At 38.2% G+C, this 17,989-nt stretch overlaps 2 protein-coding genes, 1 long non-coding RNA gene and 1 pseudogene across 5 annotated transcripts; 1 reads left to right on the top strand and 3 right to left on the bottom strand.

Moving 5' to 3' along the window:
* Window positions 1-161: 161 nt before the first annotated feature.
* LOC103334784 (TMV resistance protein N) lies at window positions 162-5,764 on the bottom strand. 2 transcript variants are annotated; one of them, XM_089054384.1, is made up of 8 exons: window positions 5,644-5,764; window positions 5,432-5,544; window positions 4,837-5,198; window positions 4,226-4,739; window positions 3,021-4,131; window positions 2,616-2,903; window positions 805-2,517; window positions 162-699 (listed from the first exon to the last, which is right to left on the bottom strand). In XM_089054384.1, the coding sequence occupies exons 4-8, from the start codon at window positions 4,714-4,716 to the stop codon at window positions 205-207; spliced, it is 4,098 nt and encodes a 1,365-aa protein (XP_088910510.1). In that variant the 5' UTR covers window positions 4,717-4,739; window positions 4,837-5,198; window positions 5,432-5,544; window positions 5,644-5,764; the 3' UTR covers window positions 162-204. The 2 variants fall into 2 exon arrangements, with proteins under 2 accessions (XP_088910510.1, XP_088910511.1); XM_089054385.1 differs by lacking the exons at window positions 5,432-5,544; window positions 5,644-5,764 and having other exon boundaries at window positions 4,226-4,731; window positions 4,837-5,009.
* A 2,132-nt stretch (window positions 5,765-7,896) lies between these two features.
* On the top strand, window positions 7,897-10,692 carry LOC148916072 (uncharacterized). The gene is made up of 3 exons (XR_016127862.1): window positions 7,897-8,059; window positions 9,673-9,819; window positions 9,917-10,692. It is a non-coding gene; the product is annotated as an uncharacterized LOC148916072 (long non-coding RNA).
* Window positions 8,288-9,675, bottom strand: LOC148916073 (uncharacterized). The gene is made up of 2 exons (XM_089054388.1): window positions 9,098-9,675; window positions 8,288-8,980 (listed from the first exon to the last, which is right to left on the bottom strand). The coding sequence occupies exons 1-2, from the start codon at window positions 9,563-9,565 to the stop codon at window positions 8,492-8,494; spliced, it is 957 nt and encodes a 318-aa protein (XP_088910514.1). The 5' UTR covers window positions 9,566-9,675; the 3' UTR covers window positions 8,288-8,491.
* Window positions 9,868-12,879, bottom strand: LOC148916071 (disease resistance-like protein DSC1; annotated as a pseudogene). Its single transcript, XR_016127860.1, has 4 exons — window positions 12,323-12,879; window positions 11,136-12,225; window positions 10,747-11,034; window positions 9,868-10,648 (listed from the first exon to the last, which is right to left on the bottom strand). The product of XR_016127860.1 is annotated as a disease resistance-like protein DSC1 (transcript).
* Window positions 12,880-17,989: the final 5,110 nt, after the last annotated feature.

Genomic DNA, 17,989 nt, shown 5'->3' with positions numbered 1-17,989 from the left:
TCACATGGCTTACATAGGGCGTGACCGTGAGAAACTAAACTCAAAAGCATCCTCAGCCAAAAAGCTTGGCGATGGAGAGGAGGGCGAAGGGTTAAAACAAGAAAGACATCCCTAAGCCTAACAAACTCAAAAGCATCCTCAACCACAAGTCTTGCAAACAGCTCAAATAAAATGAAATTTTGAATTTAGGGATATCTGCTTGATCTACAAAGCCCTCTGCTTTATCATCTCAACATCTTTGCCATACAACAGACATATCCCACACTTTTCCACCTTCGGACGGGAGTTGCTGCTACCATAACCCCTTACGGTGAAGTCAACATTGACCTCAGTAACAAGTTTGTAAAACTCATTGGGGCTTTGAGCTCCCTCTACAACTTTTTCAAAGACATTATTATACCACCACACAAACACCTCATCACAAGAAAATAACTCGCTTCTAATGACATTTTTTGGGTCCAGACTACACAAAGGATGGTAGACTTCACGGCTTTCACCATTACTAGTTTTGAAGTTGTACTTGCATTCAATCGTTATATGATATGTAGCAACAGCAACATGAAGAGATAGAGCGAAACCCAAGAAATCTGTGCTAAACCAATCAGGAGGAAGCTCAATCTTTATTGAACATCCCTCACTTTTATGGCTGAACCATTTTGGAATTTCATTCCTAGAACATCTAATGCCAACGAAAGATTCCTGTACCATGGATATGGACATCATAGTTATTAAACTCGTGAAAAAGAAAAGCAACTTCTTCAACAAAAGTGAGAGAGAGAGAGAGAGAGAGAGAGAGAGAGAGACCTCATCTGAATCATATGATGCTTTTTCAATTCTGTCTTCCTCATCTGAATCATATGATGCTTCTTCAATTCTGTCTTCCTCATCTGAATCATATGATGCTTCTTCAATTCTGTCTTCCTCATCTGAATCATATGATGCTTCTTCAATTCTGTCTTCTTTAAACTTTGACGATGCAGTTGCCATTCGCATAATTTTGAGCTGTGCATCACCCATTATGTTGCTTCGTGCATTCTCATCCAACCTTATGCAACTAGAAAATATATGTTTCTCATGAAGCCCTCGAGTAAATTTATATTTTTCCCAACCTTGTGCGAGTGCAGTGCTTGAACTTGACACTGTCTTCAGTGACGTGCAACCTTCTGCTTCAAGACATTGAAGAAATGGGGGGAGCTCTGGTAAAGATTCAAGGCTCTTGCAACGGTTGAGGAACATGCAAGACAGTTGAGCAGCTTGTTTGATGCTTGCAGGTATGCTCTTAATTTCGGTGCAACACAAATTTAACACTTGTAATGAGGTTAAGTAAAAGAGCTCATCGGGGACAACCTCAAGGTTCTTGCAGAAGTGGAGATTTAATTCTCGAAGCGCAACTAGATTTCCAATTGATGGGGGTAGCTCTTTAACCGCTGTACCTGTTAAATTTAGATACTCCAGATGTTCCATAGGCTCTAAGATTTCTAGGAAGTATTGAAATTTGGAGCACCAACTAAGATCAATGCTCTCCAGACATTTCTTGTTCGTTGGCAATTCTTTTATATGTTTCCTTTGAAGCCCTCGAGAAAATCTACATTCGTCCCAACCAATTGTCTTCAGTGATGGGGGGAGCTCTGGTAAAGATTCAAGGCTCTCGCAACGGTTGAGGAACAGGCAAGACAGCTGAGCAGCTTGTTTGATGCTTGCAGGTAAGCTCTTAATTTTGGTAAAACTCAAATTTAACACTTGTAATAAGGTTAAGCAAAAGAGCTCATCGGGGACAACCTCAAGGTCGCAGTTTTGGAGATCTAATTCTCGAAGCGCAACTAGATTTCTAATTGATGGGGGTAGCTCTTTAACCGCTGTACCTGATAAATTTAGAAACTCTAGATATTCCATAACCTCCGAGATTTCTGGGAAGTTTTGAAAGTTAGAACAATTCTCGAGATCAAGGCTCTTCAGAGATTTCAACTTCCAAATGTTCGTTGGGAGACTCACAAGACTTTTACAATTGAATAGTTTAATTGCAGTGAGACCAACGACAGACTCTATTGATGCATTCCTCAATTCTTTTATTGTTGATCTACTCAACGCTAGCTCTGTTGTATCCCTGGGAAGCTCCCAAAACTCGCAAAGAGATTCGCAGCCTTTTAGACTAAGAGAGAGTTTCAGCTTACAGGTGTTGCTTGGAAGACTCTTAAGAAGTTTACAATATGTAATATCTAAGTGAGATATTTTTTCGTGAGACCAAACTGATGAAGGCAGTTCCTCTATTGCTGTCCTGGATAAATTTAAGAATTCAAGATTGCATGGCATCTCTGGAAGATTTTTGAGATTTGTGCAACTCCCAAGGTGAAGATAAGTAAGCTTGCGAAGACATTGAAAATACGAAGGAACTTCAACCAAACTTTCACACCATTTCATATCTATATGTTCAATTTGTAGACTCCGAGAGAGATCTGGGACTTTAGTTAGATGCATGCAGCCTTTAAGATTGATCCGTTTCAAGTTCATAGGAGGACTCTGTAACAAATTAAACAAGAATTAATAACTTAGCTTGCAGATTATTACTTTCTAGGCCACATGTTATACAAGAACTAAAATAAGCATATATAATATACCTGGTCTTCATTCCAAAGTTGCCCCAAAACTTGGTTGTACGGCATTTCAAGGACAACAAGATTTTGAGCAGAAAATTTTGATGGCAAAGATTTCAAAGGATATTCGTACCAGTGAAGATATCTAAGAGAATTGGGAAGACTTAGAGAACCAGTGAACTGCAATTTCTTGAAAATGTGAGATGAACTGACACGTAGCCATCTTAGTTGATACATCTGTTCGAAGTTTGCATCTTTCAAGTGTAGCTTTTCAATCTTATACAAGTCAATGGCTTGAACATGTCCATCTCTCTGACAATCAAGAGCAAAATATAAATGTAAATATAATATACAAAAAACAATTTAATCAAAATTACATTTGTAGGAATAATCTAACTTGTTTATTGGAAATGTGAATAATTAAACTACCTGGTTATTTGTCAATACTTGATGGACATCCTTTGCAATGAACAACATGTTGCCTTGTTTTCGAGCAATTACCCTACCCATTTCTTGCACCAAATCATGCATCTCTATCCATGCTTCTAATTGCTCATCTACTGATGTGTTGGAATATGAAATTGATATGAGAGACCTATCAATAAGATCATTGATTCCTGCTTCCCCGTGGAAATCACAACTATCTAAACATTCTTTTACATAATTCCTCTCATAGCCTTTATAAAAACATGCTATTTCAAGAAATATCTCCTTTTCATGTATTCCTAATCCATCGTAACTTATTCTCAACACTCGATCAATTTTTTCGTTTGGAAATTGTTTCACTTTTTTCCATTGAACTTCCCACGCTTGTTTGCTCTTGCATCGACGGAATGAGGACCCTATAACTTTAAGAGCTAATGGAATGCCCTTAATATAATCCATCACCTCTCTTGACAACTCAGTGTAATCTGTTGTTGGAGACTTATTATTTCCAAAAGCATGCGAATGAAAGAGCTCAAGAGCTTCATCAGAACCTAATCCCTCAACATTGTACATCTTCGCATGGTTAACTTTTAACTCAAGTAGGCCTTTATCTCTAGCTGTTATAATGATTCGACTTCCTTGGCAAAACCGATCATTTTCACCAACAAGATCTTCTAGTTGTTTTTCATCATTCACATCATCAAGAACAATGAGCGCCTTTGTACGCCTGAGCCTATCTTGAATATGAGGTGGTATAGACGGAGTGTCGATTTTTACATCTTTATCCTTTAATAAGTCACGAACAAGTGTATTTCGCAAGTCATTTAGTCCATCCGTTTTTTCTGATTTCTCCCTGACATTTGCGAGAAAACAAGAAGCATCAAATTTACAGGAATGCCTGTGAAATACAGCATCAGCAAGGGTGGTCTTGCCAATACCACCCATGCCCCAAATACCTACACAGCAAACACCTGGTGAATCAAAGCATAATAACGACTCAATTTTCTCAATTTTCCTTTGAATTCCAAATAGGCCCCTTAAATCACTTGACGATTCACGATTCAATTTGGTCAAAACATCTTGGACAACTTCCTCAACAAAATCAGCCTCCGTCCTGGCAATATCATTATGAAAACACAGCAAACAATAGTAAGTATGCATCAAATGATAACAAGTAGAAATTGATACAAGCTAGAGATTTAGTGTACCCTGTTTTGCTTGAATCATGAAACCCAGCAATATTGGCTGCTTCCTCCAAAGCAGCCCTCCAGTTGGCCACCTCATCCGTACTGCGCTTAAGTCGACGATCTTCAAGTGCATAAGTTCCCTGCTGTTTTCGTACATGTGATGGATCTATGCGATAAAAAATGGGTATAACAATCATCTGTCCATAGCGTTTCTTGCATCCAAGTATATGCACAAGTTCTTTCAAACACCATGTGGAAGAAGCATATTTTTCTGAGAAAATGACAAGTGCAATTTTTGATTTCTCGATGGCTTCTTTGAGGGAAGGTCCAATGTCGTCTCCTTTCTCAAGTCTGTAATCTATGTAGGTCTCAATGTTCTTCCGACGTAAAGCCGCGTGAAGATGGCTGGTAAAAGTATCGCGTGTGTCTTCACCTCTGAAACTAAGAAACACATCGTACTTTTCTTGAAGAGGAGCAGGAAAAGGAAGAGAAGAAGATGAAGAAGAATCCATATCCCTATCCAAAACCTGCAAACCTGTCAAAACATGCATATATGCAAATAACGATAGGTCCAAAAAATCTCCACAAACAAGTATAAGAGAGCTAATAATTAAGTTAGAGACAGACAGTACCTCCGGATCAAGAAAGAAGCAGCAGAGATATTAATCGCCTTATCAGCAAATATTAAGAAAGAAATAATTGTATGATTATGAAGACCTCAGGATGACATCTAGAAAGAAGTGGTAGAGCTTATAGCTATATCATGTTTCAGCAATCCAACTCTTTCAAGCCATCCAACTCTTTCTTGATCTTGACTAAGAAAAGCACTGACAAAACCCAGAAAATAATCCGAGATGGAAAAAGAGAAGTGAAATAATTACCAATGCAGTGTCGGTGGACAAAAATTCAAGCATTTCACACACTGAAGAAAGAAAAGGGCACATGGGAGTGGCAGCACAATGGCCCCCTCTTACGCGCTTCACGTACAAAGTTCCTGTTGATTTTTCGTTGAGTTCAATTCTAATGGGAGTCACAAAACATTACACAGTAGGCACCCAATTTACACGTAAGTTCTGATTTTGTATTTTCTTTTACATGGCCAGGCCGAAGGCTTAACTGTATTAGGACATTACTAGAGAGGGGAGAGCCCAAAGCAACAAGAGAGGCCCAAGCAAGAAAGATTTACAACCTTTATTTATTTTAATTTGCAATTATCTAATTCCATACCTCATATTTTCCATGGTTTCCAGCTAAGCCAGACTTCTTGGTCCTTTTTGGCTTCTTTTGATGGTAGCCTGCTCAGGGATCCGATTGCTAACTTGAGGGTTGAAATCCACTTCCTTCGTCATTTATAGATTTGCAGTAAACATATACAACAATCAGCAAATCAGATCTATTAGGTGAGTAAAAGAAACACAAATAGAGACTTTGGGGCAAACCAGAAGTGGTGGTGGTGGTGGTATTGCAAAACGGAGGACTCGAGAGAAATGGTTGCTTCGTTTCGTCTTGTTTCTTCTCTAATGAATAGAGTCTACATGAGAAAGAGTTGTTTCGTTTTCCAAGACCCAGGCACTAATTAAATGCCATGTTAGAACTTTTTTGTTTTTAGATTGTGAAAATCTAAGTATTTTTGGTCGGGTGACAAGCCACGTTTAAAGCAACTTTTGAGCAAATTGTTTGTGTTGCTTTGCTTTTTTGTTTTTTTAATCCTAAGGTGGATGACATTAATCTAGTGGGAACAAAATTATATATATATTTTTAGAGAAAAACAAGACTATATATTTGTTCTCAATAGTCTTAAATTAATATACTCCTATGAGTACTGAAATGAAATATATATATAAGACCTATATAAATAAAAAGAAATTAAAAATTCGGAATTTTCTGGAAAAAAAATGTAAAAATCAAATTAAAAAGGGTTGGGAGAAGTTCATAATTTTTTTGAATCGGAATTTACAAATACATTTCGATTTCAATTCGAATTTTATCGAAAATATCGAATTTCGGCACTTTATAATATCAGAGGTATTGAAGTTGGATTTTTTAAAAAAGTTTCGGACCATAATCGGTGGGAATCGAATTTTCCAATTCAATTTACACCTCTAGAAGAGACCAAACCAAACCAATTAGTGATAGATTGGTTTGGTTTGGTTAAGATACATATATAGTCAATCCAAATTGTGATATTTCATTGCTCCAATGTGTTAATGAAGGATTAAACCGAACCAAATCGCACACATCCAATTAGTGATAGAGTGGCAGCACAGACTTTCGCTTTTGAGTTCGCTTCTACTTCCAGATCAAGAAAGAAGCTGCAGATCGAGATATTAATCGTACTAGAAGCAGAACGGAAAAACAATGGAAATTATGAAAAGAAAAACGAAAGTGCAGAGGAATTGTCCAAGCATTCAAACTTTCAACACAAATGGTTTGTGTTGCTTTGCTTTTTTGTTTTTTTATAAATATCCCCAAAAATATATATGAACTTGATAATTTGAGGATGTTTTGTAATTTGTCCTTATTTTAAAAACAACTTGCTATTAACAAAAATAAATAAATAAATAAATCCTGTGAAAAAAGATGTGTTGTGTGACTCTTATGTCGTCTTGCTCTGGATTCCATTACCAAGATAGTCTACGTGTTTACATTTCTTTAATTTCCGCCAGTATAGACATTACCATCCAGTTGCAATAATTAATGTTTATAAGGTCAGGATTGCATATATTAAACAACCAAGTAGACAGTGAAGGCGCAGACACAACCAAATGAAATCTATTTTATTCGTTGCAGAAACAATTACCAGACACAGGCATGCATAGGTAGTTGGGAAGGGAAATTTGCTCTTATACAATGGGACAAGTGTTTGTACAAATTTCCCTACGAGAATATTCGGTTGCAAAGATTCTCCTTCCTTCTTCACCTCCTCTTTCTCCTTGCAAAATAGAACAAATGAGAGGGCCACACCCGGGGGTGTTGGCCAAAGGCCCTCCGATGCCTAAATTAGTTCAATTGAATCGTATAGAAAACAATAGCTAATAGGGTACGGAGATATGTTTATGGTGTAAACCGGGCGGCCGGAGCCTTATGTAAAAGAGAGAGAGAAAGGAGATAGCTATCTTGATGTTAGTTATGATTTTATATTACCTCTCCTCATGCTGTCTGAATACATTCATTTTGTATGAGGATGTAGCTCGCCTGGCCTTTGTAGCTTTAAGAAATGAGAAAGTCATGGGAAGCTTCTCACATTTGCTGCCCCTCGCACATGGACAACCCAAGAGGTGAGTTTACCACCATCAGACAGTTCGTTGTTCTTTCCTCCTCTAATTTGTACAATATAGAATTGAAACCTCTAATTTGAAGTTTAAATTTTTTTTTTTTGGGTATGAATAAAAAACGGTGGATGTTGAGCTGTCTGATTATAGCACAATCAGACAATTGAGTAAATACCTAGCCATATTCTTTATTTTCCACACCAAAACCCTAAATCCTATCAAAATTAATCGTTTATGTATAAAAAAAAAAATAATAATAATAATTTAAAGTGCCTCCCCTTATCCTTTTTGTCATGATAAATAAGTGGAAGTGTTCTAATGGACCATTAAAACCAGTGGCAGTTTTGAAATATCGCAACAAACACAGTACCTTTTTTGTCATAAAGCAGAAATAATAAATAAATAGATTAACGACGATCGTTTGAAAAAAAATAAACTCATCGACATCTCTCTGTGTCCCCGTCGTCGTCAGGTGTACGGTAGCTTGAGCACGCGGCGCTCTTGATCTCATGGTCTGATCTTGGTGAATCTCGCCGTCGCTTTCTTCCAGGCCACCGGTCTACCCAAACAGGTCCTTGCGCAGGTACTCTGTCACTTCTCTCTGTTATTTATATATGTATAAGCCGTCCCAAAACCAATCTATAGCTGTAAGTATATCATAGTGTTTATGATTGTATATGTATAATTGTAGTGGTTGATCGGGCTGTAAGTAAATCTTGACATTCTTTACCCATCAATCAAACCTTGATAGCACTAAATATACATACTTATGTATAGGCTAGGACTGATAATAATTACTTAAATGACACTATTAACAATTTAATACTTGAATTGAATGAAGAAAATTACTAAACTCAAAAGCATCATCAGCCAAAAAGCTTGGCGATGGAGAGGATAAAGGGTTAAAACAAGAAAGATATCCCTAAGCCTAACAAACTCAAAAGCATCCTTAGCCACAAGTCTTGCAAACAGCTCAAATAAAATGAAATTTTGAATTCAGGGATATCGGCTTGATTTACAACGCCCTCTGCTTTATCATCTCAGCATCTTTGCCATACAACAGACATATCCCACACTTTTTCACCACCTCCAGATGGGGTTTCCTGGCATGCGACCATACGGTGAAGTCAACATTGTCCTCAGTAACAAGTGCAGTGTGGCTTTGAGCATCCTCTGCAACTCTTTCAAGGACACCTTTATGCCACCACACCCACACCTCACGTGAATATCTGCTTCCAATATTCGTCCACAAATCACTCAAATGATGGATTACTGCAAAGCTTTCACCATTACTAGTTTTGAAGTTGTACTCGCATCCAATCTTCATACAATCTGTAGCAGCAGCAACAACAATAGATAGAGCAAAACCCAAGAAATCTGTGCTAAACCAATCACGAGGAAGCTCAATCTTTATTGAACATCCCTCACTTTGATGGCTGAACCATTTTGGAATTTCATACCGCGAGCATTTAATGGCAACAAAACACCAACTGTCAATCAATTCCTGTACCATGGATATAGACATCATAGTTATTAAACTCTTGAAAAAAAGAGAGCAACTTCTTCAACAGAGAGAGAGAGAGAGAGAGAGAGAGAGAGAGAGAGAGAGAGAGAGAGAGACCTCATCTGAATCATATAATGCTTCTTCAATTCTGTCTTCCTCATCTGAATCATATGATGCTTCTTCAATTCTGTCTTCCTCATATGAATCATATGATGCTTCTTCAATTCTATCTGCCTCATCTAAATCATATGATGCTTCTTCAATTCTGTCTTCCTCATATGAATCATATGATGCTTCTTCAATTCTATCTTCCTCATCTAAATCATATGATGCTTCTTCAATTCTATCTTCCTCATCTAAATCATATGATGCTTCTTCAATTCTGTCTTCCTCATCCAAATCATATGATGCTTCCTCATCTAAATCATATGATGCTTCTTCAATTCTGTCTTCCTCATCTGAATCATATGATGCTTCTTCAATTCTGTCTTCCTCATCTGAATCATATGATGCTTCTTCAATTCTGTCTTCTTTAAACGAAAACATAGTTGCCATTCGCATAATTCTGAGTTGTGCATCACCCATTATGTTGCTTCGTGCATTCTCATCCAACTTTGGGCAATTAGAAAATATATGTTTCTCATAAAGCTGTAGATAAAATATAGATTCTTTCCAACCTTGTGTGATTGCAGTGCTTGAACTTGACACTGTCTTCAATGACGTGCAACCATCTGCTTCAAGACGTTGCAGCAATGGGGGGAACTCTGGTAAAGATTCAAGGCTCTTGCAACCGTTGAGGAGCAGGCAAGACAGTTGAGTAGCTTGTTTGATGCTTGCAGGTATGCTCTTAATTTCGGTCAAACTTAGATTTAACTCTTGTAATGAGGTTAAGCAAAAGAGGTCATCGGGGATTTCTTGTATACTGCACTCAACCAGGTGTAATTTTCGAAGCGCATCTAGATTTCCAATTGATGGGGGGTACCTCTTTAACCATTGTACCCGATAAATTTAGAAACTCCAGATGTTCCGTAGCCTCCGAGATTTCTGGGAAGTGTTGAAAGTTAGAGCAACCACTGAGATCAAGGCTCTCCAGATATTTCAACTTCCAAATGTTTGTTGGGAGACTCACAAGGCTTTTGCAATTGATCAGTTTAATTGCAATGAGACCAACAACAGACTCTATTGATTCATTCCTCAATTCTTTTATTGTTGTACTACTAAATTCTAGCACTGTTGTATCCCTTGGAAGCTCCCAAAACTCGCAAAGAGATTTGCAGCCCACTAGGCTAAGAGAGAGTTTCAGCTTACAAGAAATTCTAGCACTGTTGTATCCCTTGGAAGACTCTTAAGGTCTTCACAATGTCTAATATTTAAGTGAGATATTTTTTCGTGAGACCAAACTGATGAAGGCAATTCCTCTATTCCTGCCCAAGAAAAATCTAAGAATTCAAGATTGCATGGCATCTCGGGAAGACTTTTGAGATTTCCGCACATCGCAAGGTCAAGATAAGTAAGATTGCTAAGATGTTGAAAATACGAAGGAATTTCAACCAAACTTTTACAGCCAAGCAGATTTATATGCTCAATTTTCCGACTCCGAGAGAGATTAGGGACTTCAGTTAGATGTCTGGAGAAAGAAAGATTGATCGATTTTAAGTTCACAGGACTCTGTAACAAATTAAACAAGAATTAATAACTTAGCTTGCAGATTATTACTTTCTAGGCCACATATTATACAAGAACTAAAATAAGCATATATAATATACCTGGTTTTCATTCCAAAGTTGCCCCACAGCTTGGCTATAAGGCATCTTAAGGACAATAAGATTTTGAGCAGAAAATTTTGATGGCAAAGAATTCCACCGATATCTCGACCACTGAAGATATCTAAGAGAATTGGGAAGATCAAGAGAAAGAATTAATGGAAGATTACCATCAAAGACACATAGCGATCTCAGTTGATACATCTTTTCAAAGTTTGCACGTTCCAACTCCAAGTGTGGCTTTTCAATCTCAAGCCAGTCAAAGGATATGGCTTGAACATGTCCATCTCTCTGACAATCAAGACCAAAATATAAATGTAAATATAATATTAAAATTACATTTGTAGGAATAATCTAACTTGTTTATTGTACATGTGTATATTACTACGTACCTGGTTATTTATCAATGCTTGATAGACATCATCTGTATTGAACAACCTACTGCGTTGTTCTCGAGCAATTGCCCTACCCATTTCTTGCACCAAATCATGCATCTTTATTATTTGTCCTTTTGACCATCCTTTTGAAATTGATATGAGAGACCTATCGATAAGGTCATTGATTCCCGCTTCCCCAAAGAAATCACAACTATCTAACATTCTTTCTACATAATTCCTCACACAGCTTTTATGAAAACATGCTATATCAAGAAATATCTCCTCCTCATTGTCATCTAATCCATCATAACTTCCTCTCAACACTTTCTGGATTTCTCCGATTGGAACTTGTTTCACTTTTTTCCATTGAACTTCCCACTCTTGTTTGCTCTTGCAACGACGGAATGAGGACCCCATAACTTTAAGAGCTAATGGAATGCCCTTAATATAATCCACTACCTCTCTTGACAACTCAGGATGATCTGTTGTTGGAGACTTATTTCCAAAAGCATGCGAATGAAAGAGCTCAAGAGCTTCATCAGAACCTAATCCCTCAACCTCGTATATCTTTTCACGGTCAACTTTTTGCTCAAGTAGGCCTTTATCTCTAGCAGTTATAATGATTCGACTTCCTTGGCAAAACCGATCATGATCACCAACAAGAACTTCTAGTTGTTTTCGAGCTTTCACATCATCAAGAACAATGAGCGCCTTTGTACGCCTGAGCCTATCTTGAATATGGAGTGGTATAGATGGGGTGTCGATCTCAAAGGAGTCCCTTCATATCTCGCCAACAAGTTTATTTCGCAACTGATGTAGTCCATTCGTTTGTTCTGAGTTCTCCCTGACATTTGCAAGAAAACAACAAACTTCAAATTTAGAGGAGTGCCTGTGAAATACAGCATCAGCAAGGGTGGTCTTGCCAATACCACCCATGCACCAAATACCTACACAGCAAACACCTCGTGAATCCAAGCATAATAACGACTCAATTTTCTCAATGTTCTTTTCAATCCCAACCAGACCCTTTAAATCAGTTGACGATTCGCGATTCAATTTGGTCAAAACTTCTTGAACAACTTTCTCAACAAAATCGGCCTCTGTCCTGGCAAATATCGTTATGAAAGACAACCAATAGTATGAGCACAGTATGAATCAAATAATAAAAAGTAGAAATTGATACAAATTAGAGAGTTAGTTACCCTGTTTTGCTGGAATAATGAAACCCAGACATATTGGCTGCCTCCTCCATAGCAGCCCTCCAGTTGGCCACCTCATCCCTACTGCGCTTAAGTGGACGATCTTCAAGTGCATAAGTTCCCTGCTGTTTTCGTACATCTGATGGATCTATGCGATAAAAAATGGGTATAACAATCTGTCCATAGCTTTTCTTGCATCCAAGTATACGCACAAGTTCTTTCAAACACCATGTGGAAGAAGCATAGACTTTTGAGAAAATGACTAGTGCAATTTTCCATTTCTCGATTGCTTCTAGAAGGGAAGGAGCAATTTCATCTCCTCTCTCGAGCCTGTTATCTATGTAGGTGTCAATGTTCTTCCGATGTAAAGCCGCGTGAAGATGGCTGGTAAAAGTATCGCGTGTGTCTTCACCTCTGAAACTAAGAAACACATCGTACTTTGCTTGAAGGGGAGCAGGAAAAGGAAGAGAAGAAGAAGAAGAAGAATCCATATCCCTATCCAAAACCTGCAAACCTATCAAAACATGCATATATGCAAATAACGCTAGGTCCAAAAAATTTCCACAAACAAGTATAAGAGAGCTAATGATTAAGTTAGAGTCAATACCTCCAGATCAAGAGAGAAGCTGCAGAGATATTAATCGCCTTATCAGCAAATATTAAGAAAGAAATGGTAGAGCTTGAAAAGTTGTTTAGTTTTAGTTGAAATAAACCTTGTTATAAGGAAGTAGATAAGGTTTGAATTTTTCTTTAGGAGGATCCCTTGACTTCAGGGACTGTTAGTCATGGGATTAGTCATGGGGTCGTGTTCCTCTGCTTTCTGTTTTGTAAAGGCTATTTAAAAGCCACTTTCCATTCAATAAATTGATTGCATTCTCTCAATTAAAAGCTAGATATTGACAATTGGTATCAGAGCTCCAAATTGGGGTCTGAAGAGCAAAGAAAAGCAGCAACTCTTGCCGTAGCAAGTATCAATGAAGACTGAAGGAAGCAGCTTTGTTCAACCATCAATCCCACGCTTCGATGGTCACTATGATCATTGGAGCATGTTAATGGAGAATTTTTTGAGATCTAAAGAATACTGGAGTCTCGTGGAGAATGGAATCACAGCATATGCAGAAGGAACGGTGTTGACAGAAGCTCAACTCAAAAGCGTAGAAGATCAGAAGCTCAAAGACTTGAAGGCCAAGAATTACTTGTTTCAAGCCATTGATCGAGCTATTTTGGAGACAATTCTGAAGAAGGAAACGGCAAAGGATATTTGGGATTCCTTGAAGAAAAAGTATCAAGGCACGGCTAGAGTCAAACGTGCACAATTGCAAACTCTTCGCGAAGAGTTCGAGATGTTGCAAATGAAGAATGGAGAAACAGTCACTGACTATTTTGCTCGAACATTGACTGTTGCAAACAAAATGAGGATACATGGAGATAGAATGGAAGATGTCAATGTGATTGAGAAGATTATCAAGTCTATGACACCTAAGTACAACTATGTTGTATGTTCAATTGAAGAGTCAAAGGATATTGATGCCCTTTCAATTGATGAACTGCAAAGTAGTCTGCTGGTACATGAACAAAGGATGACTTGTCATGAAATGGAAAAGCAAGCTCTAAAGGTTAGTCAAGAGACTTATTCACCAGGAAGAGGAAGAGGTCGAGGCAGTTTCAGAGGTCGTGGAAGAGGGAGAGGTCGACAAGTTTCATTTGACAAATCAACCGTGGAGTGCTACCACTGTCATGAACTTGGACATTTTCAGTATGAATGTCCTCAGAAGAAGGAGTACAAGGCTAATGTGGCTGAGACTGAGGAAGAAATGTTGCTGATGGCATATGTTGAAGACGAAGGTGATCAAATGAGCAGCACCTGCTACTTGGACTTTGGATGCAACAATCACATGAGTGGGAGTAAGAAGTTGTTTTCGAATATGGATGAATCTTTCAGAGATAATGTGAAGCTTGGAAACAACTCCAGTCTTCGTGTCATGGGAAAAGGTAACATAAGGATTGAAGTCAATGGAGTGAAGCACTGTATAACTGAGGTATTTTATGTTCCTGAGTTAAAAAGCAATCTGATCAGTCTTAGTCAGTTGCAAGAAAAAGGAATTGTCATTTTGATTCAAAAGAACTCTTGTCAGATTCATCATCCTAACAAGGGTTTGATCATTCAAGCTGATATGACTTCCAACCGCATGTTTTTACTCAAAACTGAATCAGCAGCTGAGAAGCAAATGTGTTTCAAATCCACAATAGAAGAGGACACGTGGTTGTGGCACTTCAGATTTGGACATCTAAATTTCAATGGTCTCAAAGCACTCCAACAAAAAAATATGGTGAAAGGTCTTCCTCCGCTGCAAGTTCCTGCAAGAGTTTGTGAAGAATGTATGGTGGGAAAGCAACATCGTGAGCCATTTCCTAAGGAGAGCAATTGGAGAGCCACACGAATACTTGAATTGGTGCATTCTGACATATGTGGACTTGTCAACCCAATCTCCAACAGCAACAAAAGGGGTGGAGAATTTACTTCCAATGATTTTGTTCATTTCTGTGAGAAAAATGGTCTACACAGGCAATTAATTGCAGCTTATTCACCACAACAAAACGGTGTGGTCAAGAGGAAAATCGTACCATTATGAACATGGTAAGGAGCATGCTAGCAAGAATGAAGGTCCAAAGAAATTTTGGCCCGAAGCTGTGAATTGGAGCTCACACATCCTAAATAGATGTCCTACTCATGCTGTGAAGAGTGTAACACCAGAGGAGGCATGGAGTGGCAAAAAACCTCAAGTGAATTATTTTAAGGTTTTTGGTTGTCTGGCTTTTGTTCACACTCCAACAATCTAAGAACCAAGCTTGATGATAAGAGCAGAAAATGTGTGATGCTCGGAGTCAGTGAAGAGTCAAAGGCCTACAGACTGTACAATCCAGAGACTCAAAAGATCATAATTAGTAGAGACGTGGTATTTGATGAAGCTAATGGTTGGGACTGGAACAATAAACAAGAAAAGAGAGCTGGTGTTGATCTTGAAGAATTGAAACAATGAATGGTGTTGAAGAAGTCACATCTAGAGAAGTAGAAGATGAACCTGTTGGACACGATTCACCAAGAATTACTGAAGCTTCACCAAATGTATCAAGGCAGAGAAGACCCCCTGGTTGGATGACAGATTATGTGAGCGGTAATGAGCTCTTAGATAATGAGAACATTGCTCAAATTGCTTTGACTGGTGGGAATGATCCCACTACTTTTGATGATGCTGTGAAGAGTGGAGAAAAGCCATGGTCTTGGAGATACAAGCTATTGAAAGGAATGATACGTGGGAGTTGATTGACTTGCCTGAAGGAGAAAAAACAGTGGGAGTCAAGTGGATATTCAAGACCAAATTCAAATAAAATGGAGAGATTGAAAAGTACAAGGCCAGGTTAGTAGCTAAAGGTTATACTCAAGAATATGGTATTGATTATTCAGAAGTATTTGCCCTTGTGGTTCGTCATGATACCATATGCTTGGTTATATCCTTAGCTGCACAAAATGATTGGTCAATCTATCAACTTGATGTGAAGTCTGCATTTTTATATGGAGAACTCAATGAAAGAGTGTTCATCGATCAACCCCCTGGATATGTGCAAAGAGGGAAAGAACATAAGGTCTACAGATTAAAAAGGGCTCTATACGGACTAAAGCAAGCTTCAAGAGCTTGGTATAGTCGTATAGAGTCACACTTCTTGAAAGCTGGATTCACCAAGTGCCCATACGAGCACACTTTGTTTGTCAAGCATGGTAAAGAATGTGAGATTCTTATTGTATGTATTTATGTGGATGATCTAATTTTCACAGGAAATAATGAAGACATGTTCAAAGAATTCAAGAAGTCCATGATGGAAGAATTTGAGATGACAGACTTGGGAAAAATGCACTATTTTCTTGGAATTGAAGTGAAGCAAACAAGCAATGGGGTCTTTATTAGACAGAAGAAATACGCTGAGGAAATTCTCAAAAGATTTCACATGGAAGATGGCAATTATGTCCAAAATCCTATAGTTCCAGGAACAAAGCTTAACAAGGATGTGGGAGGAGAAGGAGTCAATAGCACTCACTTCAAGCAGATAGTGGGAAGCCTAATGTACTTAACTACTACCAGACCTGATCTGATGTTTGCTGTGAGCCTTATTAGCAGGTACATGGAATCACCTACCGAACTTCATTATCAGACAGCTAAGAGAGTGCTTCGCTATTTGAAAGGAACAATAGACCTTGGTCTATTCTACAAGAAGGAAACTAGAAACAAGAAGGAAGCTGGGGGTGAGCTAATGGGATTCAGCAACAGTGACTATGCAGGTGATCTTGATGATAGGAAAAGTACATCTGGATATGCATTCATGCTAAGTTCAGCAGCTGTCTCTTGGTCATGGAAAAAACAACCAGTTGTCACTCTCTCTACAACAGAAGCTGAATTCATAGCTGCAACTTCAAGTGCTTGTCAAGCTGTTTGGCTAAGAAGGTTGCTAGAAGAACTGTGCTTTAAACAAGATAAGCCTACTGTGATTTTATGTGACAATAGCTCTGCTATTAAGCTGTCCAGAAATCCAGTAATGCATGGGAGGAGCAAGCACATTGATGTCAGATTCCATTTCCTTCGAGATCTTGTCAAAAATGAAGTAATTGCGTTAGAGCATTGTCCAGGCAATATGCAGGTTGCTGATATCCTAACTAAGCCATTAAAGTTGGAGGCATTCGTAAAGATGCGGAAATTGCTGGGGATATGTTCAAGTTTGTCTTTAAATTGAAAGATTTATTGCCTTTCAATTTACGGGAGGATGAAAAGTTGTTATTTACTATTTGTTAAAGTTGTTTAGTTTTAGTTGAAATAAACCTTGTTATAAGGAAGTAGATAATGTTTGAATTTTTCTTTAGGATGATCCCTTGACTTTAGGGACTGTTAGTCATGGGATTAGTCATGGGGTCGTGTTCCTCTGCTTTCTGTTTTGTAAAGGTTATTTAAAAGCCACTTTCCATTCAATAAATTGATTGCATTCTCTCAATTAAAAGCAAGATATTGACAGAGCTTATAGCCATATCCAACTCAAAAGCAAAAATCAATGGTATATCCATAAGATCTCATCCGAAGCCCATTCGGAAAATGGGCTCGGCCTGATTATTTCGAAGCCCATTCAGAAAATTTCGGAAGTTACTACCTTCGGAACATTCAGACAACAATTTCGAAATGTCACTTTGTTTTAATTTTCTTGTGAATCATGATTAAGCTAACCCCAAAACAAAATAATTCCGTACCTCATATTTTTCATGGTTTCCAGTTAAGCCAGACTTCTTGGTCCTCTTTTGCTTATTTCGATGGTAGCCTGCTCAGGGCCTGATTGGTAACTTGAGGGTTGAAATCCACTTCGTTTGTCATTTATAGATCTACAGTAAAACATATACAACGATCAGCAAATCAGATCTATTAGGTGAGTAAAAGAAACACAAATAGAGACTTCGGGGCAAACCTGCGGTGGTGGTGGTGGTATTGCAAAAAGAAGGTCTACATGGGAAAGAGTTGTTTCGTTTTCCAAGAGCCAGGCACCAATTAAATGCAGTGTTAAAACTTGTTGGTTTTTGGATTGGGAAAATCTAAGTATTTTTGGTCGGGTGGCATGCATTAGGGTCCAATTAAA

Source organism: Prunus mume, linkage group LG6 (genome assembly GCF_029339155.1).
Source record: "Prunus mume cultivar Tortuosa linkage group LG6, ASM2933915v1, whole genome shotgun sequence".
Classification (NCBI taxonomy): domain Eukaryota; kingdom Viridiplantae; phylum Streptophyta; class Magnoliopsida; order Rosales; family Rosaceae; genus Prunus; species Prunus mume.
Note: the sequence above shows the minus strand (reverse complement) of the source record. Positions and strands in the feature narration are given on the sequence as shown.

Excerpts from the sequence above, each read along its gene's own strand:
- LOC148916073 (XM_089054388.1), bottom strand. The coding sequence starts at position 9,565 with ATGGGTGATGCACAACTCAGAATTATGCGAATGGCAACTATGTTTTCG. Across the intron at positions 8,981-9,097 it reads CATTATATGATTCAGATGAG|GAATTGATTGACAGTTGGTG; the intron begins GTCTCTCTCTCT and ends TCCATGGTACAG.
- LOC103334784 (XM_089054384.1), bottom strand. The coding sequence starts at position 4,716 with ATGGATTCTTCTTCATCTTCTTCTCTTCCTTTTCCTGCTCCTCTTCAA. Across the intron at positions 4,132-4,225 it reads CATGATTCAAGCAAAACAGG|GACGGAGGCTGATTTTGTTG; the intron begins GTACACTAAATC and ends TGATATTGCCAG. Across the intron at positions 2,518-2,615 it reads AACTTTGGAATGAAGACCAG|AGTCCTCCTATGAACTTGAA; the intron begins GTATATTATATA and ends AATTTGTTACAG.